Raw genomic sequence first — 9,123 nt, forward strand, 5'->3', positions numbered from 1 at the left:
ATTTGGGATACTGGTGGTGGGAATGTTGCACTGGTGAAGGGGAGTGTTCTTTTCATGACTGAAACCTAATAACAATCATATTTGTAATCAAGATGTTTAAATAAAGAAAAAAAAAGATATTGGAAAAAAATGATCAGTGAGAGACTAGGAAAAGTACCTAACTAAAATTAGACTAATTTAATTTTAATTTAAAAAAGTAAAAAATAGGGGCCAGAGAGATATCACAGTGGTGATTGCCTTGCAAATAGCCGATTCAGGACCTACGGTGGTTGGTTCAAATCCTGGTGTCCCATATGGTCCCTCATGCTTACCAGGAGCGATTTCTGAGCAGATAGCCAGGAGTAACCCCGAGCGCAGATGGGTGTGACCCAAAAACCAAAAAAACCAACCAACCAAACAAAAAAAACCTCAAACAAACAAAAAAAAAAAACCAAAAAACAAAAAACCTTGGTTGGAAAATCCCAGATTCATGGATGCTCCATGGATTTGGAGGCTGTGAGACAACTAATTAGGAGAACTTTTTTTTAGTCTCTTTTTGTGTAAATGTCTCATAAGTATTTTTGTCTGTATAATAAATTGCATCAAAATAGTTTGGGAAATGTGAATGCGACCTGACAAAATAGGGCTTCTGGTTTGGACACCAGTGTTTTGTGAAAAGAAACTGAGGGAGTCACAAAACTAAGCTGTTGCAAGAATTATGCAGGGTAGAAGAGTGAGAAACAAAAAGCAAGCACAGAATTTTTAATGTTTCAATGCAAAACCCAATGACAGGTGTCTATGACTGGATTCTTGCACTTCTATTTTACAGGCAGCCTGGAAGGAAGTCTGGTGCATGTAACTGGAGCAGGATTTTCTCGAGAGAATATTTCTGCTACTGTATGTGGCGCTCCCTGCCAAATCCTGGCTAATATGACAGTGTCAGCTTTCAGCTGCTTGGTTCTGCCTCTAGATGGTATGTATAAGAAGCCATAGAGATTAAAAACAGAAAAATAATATCCTTTGGTAAAAATCACATTTGTAATGAATACTGTTTATTTGTAACAAAAATGGAGAATAATAAAAATAATATAAATAATTTTAATAAAGGAAAAAAATCTTTTTTTCTATGAGGTTGTGGGAGAACTTTTCCCAATCCCCATAAAAAGTGGTACTAGGGGCTTGAATGATAGCACAGTAGTAGGCCATTTGCCTTGCATGCAGGCAAACCAGGATAGACCTGGGTTCAATCCCCAGAATCCCATATGGTCACCTGAGCCAGGAGTGATTTCTGAGCAAATAGCCAGGAGTAACCCCTGATCTTCACTGGGTGTGACCTAAAACAAACAAATAAACAAACAAAATATATACATGGTACTTAGATTCAGGGACTGACTAAGTGTTTTCTCCTAATTTTTGCCGTAAAATTGGTCTTTGTTAAATGAATATGAAAAAGGCTGTTATTAGCTTTTTCTTCTTGGGTTGTATCTGACAGTACTTAGCAAATAGCCTCGAGATCAGTACTGTAGGACTCGTCTAGAGTGCTCAGGGAGGGTAGCATGGGATTCCAGGGATTGAAATTAGACTTCCTGTATGCAAAACATGTATTTGGCCTGTGAAACTAGTTCTCTAGCCTGAGAGTACTGAATTCGGAGCATTTCAATGACAATCTATACATCTTGGCTTGCTCTGAGACAAGGCTTCAGAATATATCTGCTTACTGAAGTGACTAATATAGTGATTATTTGACTATCAAGCTGACATCTCTTGCAGATTGCCTGCTTTTATTTCTTTTTCTTTTGGTCCCCCAATTCACAATACAGACCAGGCAAATGGCCTGTGTTGAGGTGTATATGGGGTGCATTTACTGTACCTCCTCTTTCTATACAGTCAGTGTAAAGAACACAGCCTGTGGTAAGAATTGGGAGGCCTTATCTTTTCTTTCCTTTTTTTTTATATTTTAATATACATAAAATCCTTCACCAGTGCAACATTCCCATGACCAATATCCCAAGTGTCCTTCCTCTTCAACCCACACCGACCTGTACTCTAGACAGGCTTTTATTTGTATTTATTTCTTGATGTATCATTTTGTTTTTATTTCTTGATGTATTATTTTAAGCATGCCCCCCCCAATTCTGTCATTCAGGTAGTTTACTGACAATGGTGATTCATAAAATATTGCAATTTCTCACTACTTTTTATTTCCTGGAAATAAAAAGAAAATTTATTTAAAGAAGAGAGAGAAACAGAGACAGACCAAGACAGAGAGAGTGATTTAAGAGAAACACAGAATTACCTAAAAGGGGAAATGCCTTCTTTAAATATTTTAGTCATTAAGAAGGTATTGATATAGGAAGTTAAGTCTTTATGTAACGAAAAGGTTTGAAAACAGTACAAAGCTTTGATATTCTCATGATAATCTTTATAAAATTTTTATAATCACCAAATAAACTCCAGAATAAAGAGTCCATGGGAAGAAATGATCATCATTATTATAGAGCCAGCTTAATATGTCTTGTAACTTGTTTGCAATTCTTTTTTTTTTTTTTAATTTTTTGGGTTATACCCGGCAGTGCTCAGGGATTACTCCTGACTTCATGCTCAGAAACCTCTTCTGGCAGGCTCGGGGGATCATATGAAATGTCGGCATTTGAACCACTGACTTTCTGTGCCTAAGGCAAACACCTTACTGCTGTGCTATCTCTCTGGCCCCTGCAATTATTTTCAAAATTGAGTACTTTTTATATGTTTTCTTTTCTTAAAATATTATCTTTAAACACCACAATTACAAACATGATGGTAGCTGGGTTTCAGTCATAAAAAGAACACCCCTCTTCACTAGTGCAATCTTCCCATCACCAATGCCCCCCATTTTCTCCTTCCCCCACCTTCCGCCTATGTTCAAGACAGGCTCTCTACTTCCCTCACTCACTGACATTGTTATGATAGTTCTCAATGTAGTTACTTCTCTAACTACACTCACCACTCTTCATATCTTGAGCCAGTCCTTCTAGCCATCATCTTGGGAATTATTTAAATGTCTTTTAGTTTTCTTAAAACCCATAAATGGTGAGACAATTCTGTGTGTGTGTGTCTCTCTCCCTTTGACTTATTTTACTCAGCATAATAGATTCCATGTACATCCATGTATAGGAAAATTTCATGAATTCATCTCTCCTGATTGCTACATAATATTTCATTATATATATATAAACACAGTTTCTTTAGCCATTCATATGCATCTTGGTTGTTTCCAGAATCTGGCTATTGTAAATAGTGCTGCAATGAATATAGGTGTGCAGAGACATTTTTGTATTGTGTTTTTGAGTTCCTAGGATATATCCCTAGGAGTGGTATAGCTGGATCAAATGGGAGCTCAATTCCCAGTTTTTTGAGGAATCGCCATATTGTTTTCCATAAGGGCTGGACTAGATGACATTTCTACCAGCAGTGAATGAGAGTTTCTTTTCTTTTTCACATCAATGCCAGCACTGATTGTTCTTCCTCTTTGTGACATGTGCCAGTCTCTGTACTGTGAAATGGTACCTCATTATTGTTTTGATTTGCATCTCCTTAATGATTAGTGATGTGGAGCATTTATTCATGTGCCTCTTGGCCATTTGTATTTCTTCTTTGAGAAATTGTCTGCTCATTTCTTCTCCCCATTTTTTGATGGGGTTAGATTTTTTTATTGTTAAGTTCTGTCAGTACCTTGTATATCTTAGACATTAGCCCTTTGTGGTATGGGTATTGGGTAAATAGCTTCTCCCATTCTGTGGGTGGCTTTTGTATCCTAAGCATTATTTTCTTTGACGTGCAGAAGTTTCTCAGCTTAATATAGTCCCATTTGTGTATCTCTTGCATAGGTTTTCTATACTGTGCCTTAAATCTATACTTCTATTTTATTTATCTGCTTCTTGAAAGTGGAAAAATACTTTTAAGGTGATAAAAGTTTGGACAGAAATTCATAAAGGACAATGCAATGTGAGCTGCCACTTGATATGGATCGTCTTAGATGAGAAAAAGGGAAAAAGGAGATAAGAGTGAGAGGGTCATAGGAGCCAAAGGGAGAAAAGAAAGAAGCAACTACTCTTGTTAAGATTCTAGATATTGAGTTTCCTGTTAGCATAATTACAGAATATTCATTACAGGAAGTAAAATAAGCAGCAGAAGAGAGATGTTTCCAATGTTTGTTTCACCCTCTACCTCCTGTGCAAAACATAGAGCTTATATTGAGTGTGTGCAAACATTAAAATTTTTTTTGATAATGATAACTTTAATTCCCCTGACCTTTCTTTAGGTATGGTTTTATATTAATAATTTTGTTAATAATACTATTAATAATGGTTTCTCATGGACATAATTTTAACATCACACCTATTACCAGTGTACTCATCTTCCTCAATCCCCCTATTGGCAGGTTGAGGTGAGAAAGGAACCCTCATTCACAGTGATAGGAAAGTCATCTGGTTCAAGCTTAATGGAAAGCATATTGAGTTTTCTCCAAAGAGTAGGAATAGAATTTCCATACAACTCAGTGATACCACTTTTTGGTCTTTATCTCCAAACACAGAAACAATAATTTGAAGGCTATATGCATGCCATGTTCATTGCTGCACTTACTACAACAGCCAAGAAATAGGAACCACTCATATGCACAACTTTAGGTGTATAGGTCAAGAAGTTGTGCTATATATACACAGTGGAATATTATGCAGCCTGAGGAAGAACAAAATCATACAGCTTTCAGCAACATGGATGGAACTAATCATAAGAATATCATGCTGAGTGAAGTCAGTCAGAAGGAAGGGGCAGATACATAACAAACTCTCATATGTGGGACAGGACTTAAAGATACACAGCAGCAAAGCAACAAAGGACTAAATGCAGCATAATGGAAGAATTGGTCCATACAACTGAGATGGGTTGAGGGCCAAAAGAGATTTTATGGAAACTTAATTTTGAGGAAAGAAGTAATACATTTTTTATTTTGGGAAGCAATTAGGAAATAGTAGATATAGAATACCAAAACTCTACATGTCCGTGTGTCTATTATTAAATGTATTGCTACATTTTATAGTATTTTTATACATATACAATTGCTTAATATCATTAAATTTTCACTTAAAAATCTCACCCCTTTGTATAATTTCACTCTTCAATTTATTTAATTTCAACTACAAGTTAAAAAAAAAATCAAAGGCCGGAGTAGTAGCACAGCAGTACAGTGTTTGCTTTGCAAATATCCAGGACGGATGCAGGTTCGATTCCCGGCATCCCATACGTTTCCCCAACTAGGAGCGATTTTTGAGTGAAGATTCAGAAGTAAACCCTGAGCGCTGCTAGGTGTGGCCCCCCCCCCACAAAAAAAACAAAACAAAAAACAAAAAAAAAACCTCACTGATATTTAAGCATAATCAGGTAAATTGTCATATTAGAAGTTCATAATACATAGTGGATAATTATAGAAATTATTTATTTTACAAAATTTTATGTTTGTTTTGGGGCCACACTTGGTGGCACTTGTGTTACTACCACGATGGCCTCTATTTTACAAAATTTGGTTACCATAAGTTTTAGGAAGGATCTCAAATTTAAGAGGGAAGCGAGTTAAAAACTGTAATTTTTATTATAGTCACTAGGTGTCACCAAATACTCACTGATTTTTTTTTTTTTTTTTTTTAAACCTGAGTCTTTTTATTTACTCTAGGGATAGGGATTATTTGACTTCATGTTTCAAAAGTACTTTTAATTACAGTGCATGAATATAGAGAAAAATTTTTGAGATCTAACAGTAGTGGTTATCACTAATGACAGTATGAGATTCAGGGATTCTATCAAAATCTGAAACTAAATCTACTTTGAATATGATTGTGTATTTTCCCTAGCATTGCTTCCATTCTTCTTTCCTAATCCATCAAATGTAGGCCTATAAAAGATATCAAATGGTGGAATGGAGTTGCCTTACAAATAATAGGATATTAACCTTTTTCACTTAAAATAGGAGATTCAATATTTCACTATTGGAAATTGACAAATAAGTTATCCTACTCTCAAATAGAATTTCACATAACTAATTAATTAAAAAATCTAAAAAAATGTTTCCTGGCACCATAAAAAAAGACCTTGGAGTGTGGTAATGAGCATGTATGAAACCAGTAGTTGTTCCCATGACAGTGTGTTTCAAGGACTGAGAAACCCTGAATCTCTTAGGAAATTCTGAACTCTTAAGAAAGAATTCCCTTTCTTACTTCCCCAATAATTATTGTGCTTATGCAAAAAAAAAAAAAAAGTGGGGGGGACAAAACCTTGCCATAGCAGGACTCCTTTTTTTTTAAACTTCTCTTTTTTCTTCCTTTTTTTTTTCTTTATCACTCTTGTGTTTATTATTTGGTGATTTTTTTGCTGCCGAATGCTTTTTTTCTTTTTTCTTTTTTTAACAGTTACTGTCTTTTTTTTTAACTATTAGGGTTAAATTTGTTGTTATTGTTATGTTTTTCTTCTTTTGTTTTTGTTTTTGTCTTCTTCCAGCAGAACCACACAACTTGAATCACTTGTTCTGCCTCATGAATTGAGGGAGGAAATAAAAATGAACGGTACCAGGACCAAAGAGTCCTATGAACATTGAGTGGAATTAAAAAAATGATCAGACTTAAACACCAAAACCAAAGTCAACAACAACAGAACGAAAACCCTATCTATAACAAGCTATACATAGAGTGGAACAGTTACACTAGCACTCCAGAGGGCAAAGGAGGGAGAAAAGGGACACATGCTGGGAAAAAGGGGGAGGGAGAACAACCCTGATGGTGGAAATGGCCCTGATTCATTGTCACTATGTACCTTCAATATTACTGTGAAAGATTGGTTATTCACATTTTGGTCACAATAAAAAGTATTATTTAAAAATATGAAGAAAATAATTTCACAGCAGGATCCCTTAACATTGCTTCATAGTTACCATTCTTGGAGAAATTTATCATTTTTCTTTATTTAGATGCTGGTACCCTTATTTCAAAACTTTTTTTTTTCTGTGTCAGGCAGGATCTAATATGTGACATGCTCACATACATCCTGCTCCACTCCTTTTTCAGTCTTTATCAATCAGCAGCTCTTTGGTAGAGCAGACCTTCTAACATAGTGTTTCTTAATGACATTATAAGAGAATTATTGAGAATATAATTTGCTAGAGCAGCAATAGCATTTACTAGAAATTCAAACTTTTGGAGGCTACTGAGTCAGGAACTTTCCAATAAATGAATAGACATTTCTCTTCTGAGATCTCTATTCACAATCTGTCTTCACTTCTGCATTCACAATCTCAAGCATAGTTTTTTTTTTTTTTTTGGTTTTTGGGCCACACCCGGCGGTGCTCAGAGGTTACTCCTGGCTGTCTGCTCAGAAATAGCTCCTGGCTGGAACTTCCAGCTCTTTTCTCTTTTGTGTCTGAAATTTATTATTGCAAGAATGTCTTACATTTTTCTTAAAACCCATATTCCAGCTCACCTCAGGAAGCTCACCACAAAGAGTGATGAGTTTAGTTAGAGAAATAACTACATTTTGAACTGTCCTAATATTGAGAATGTATGAGGGAAATGAAGAGCCTGTTTAGAGTACAGGCGGGGGTTGGGTGGGGAGGAGGGAGATTTGGGACATGGATGATGAATGTTGCACTGGTGATGGGTGGTGTTCCTTTTATGACTGAAACCCAAACACAATCATGTATGTAATCAAGGTGTTTAAATAAAAAAAAAAAAAGAAAAAAGAAATAGCTCCTGGCAGGCACGGGGGACCATATGGGACACTGGGATTCGAACCAACCACCTTTGGTCCTGGGTCGGCTGCTTGCAAAGCAAACACCGCTGTGCTATCTCTCTGGGCCCTCAAGCATAGTTTTTCAGGCAAACATCCTCAGACCATGTCAGATAAGATAGTTCTGCGAATTATGTACAGCAGGAATTTTTAAAATATATATTTATATGATTTTGTTTTTTCCTCTGTAATTTAATGCCTAACTATTTTTAGTCTGTCTTCTGCTTATTTATATTTTTTTTGGTTGTTCTAATTTACCAAGGTGACTTTAAATTATGACTCTTGCTTTGAGTTTTGTTTCTTAGTTTGACTTTGCACAATAAAGAGAATGATGGTTCCCTTTCCAGATGGAGGTGATGGTGGAGAATGCCCAACTTTCCTAACAATTATTTTTTGTTCTGAAGCCTCAGGGCTATGGTTTTTCTCTTCTTTAGTGGGTTGGGCAGGTAAAGTGGGAACTTAACAAAAGTTCTTTTGTAGAGTCTGTGTTTGGGACACATCTTTGCCATTCCATAGATTTGAATTTCTAACCAAAGAAGCACTTTTTTTCCCCCATAGGATGAGTAGATAAAATACCTTGATAAATGAAACATCTCTGTGTCTATGAAATCAGTAATAAAGTTGAATTTCAGATTTCTTGCATTTATACCTTGAATTCTAAACCACATGACATTTTTATGGAAATGTAAACTTTTCCATGAGGCCTGAAAATCTAAAATGCGAGTGGACATGCAGTTATTTTATGTATATATATATATATATATATATATACATATATATATGTAATACCTAACAGTGCTCAGGGTTTATTCCTGGCTTTGTGCTCAGGGATTATTTCTGGTGAATTTAGGGGAAGCAGAATGGGTGCCAGCAATGGAACCCAGGTCTGCCACATGCAAAATAAGTCACCCTATCTGCTGTGCTGTCACTCTGGCCCCAGGACATGCTATTTAGGGGCAGGTTCTTGACTCTGATTTCCTGCCCAGGATCCTTTGCATAATCCACTTGTCAATTTGCACCCACCCAATCACCCGTAGCAGGTTCTTTATTGTATAGGTGTTGTGCCTGTTTTTATTTGCTGTCTAGGGCTTATTAAAAAGAAAGTAGTTCTGTTTTGTCTATCCGTATCGGAGTCCTTCTGTCAGCCAACTTAATTGCTACTATTCATTGAACACTTTCACAGGCTACAGTGCATTGAGTATTTTGGAATTTGACAGAAACAATAATATATACACAATACACATATTTATATGTGATTGAAAAACACTAACCGTGCTTACACTGTAGATAAGGCACCAGATTTTAGCCCATTTCCTTGATGACTTTTGTCGC

At 36.0% G+C, this 9,123-nt stretch overlaps 1 protein-coding gene and 1 non-coding gene across 2 annotated transcripts in view; one reads left to right on the forward strand and one right to left on the reverse strand.

Annotated features, from left to right (window-relative positions):
* The window catches only part of PKHD1 (PKHD1 ciliary IPT domain containing fibrocystin/polyductin), a 507,893-nt gene that overhangs the window by 67,258 nt on the left and 431,512 nt on the right, over positions 1-9,123 (forward strand). The window contains exon 32 of the mRNA XM_049765224.1: positions 809-952. Coding sequence (XP_049621181.1) covers positions 809-952 — 144 coding nt within the window. The remainder of the gene's footprint in view (positions 1-808; positions 953-9,123) is intronic.
* On the reverse strand, positions 1,775-1,907 carry LOC125996886 (small nucleolar RNA SNORA51). Its single transcript, XR_007491547.1, has one exon. It is a non-coding gene; the product is annotated as a small nucleolar RNA SNORA51 (small nucleolar RNA).

This window comes from Suncus etruscus, chromosome 18 (genome assembly GCF_024139225.1).
Source record: "Suncus etruscus isolate mSunEtr1 chromosome 18, mSunEtr1.pri.cur, whole genome shotgun sequence".
Taxonomy (NCBI): domain Eukaryota; kingdom Metazoa; phylum Chordata; class Mammalia; order Eulipotyphla; family Soricidae; genus Suncus; species Suncus etruscus.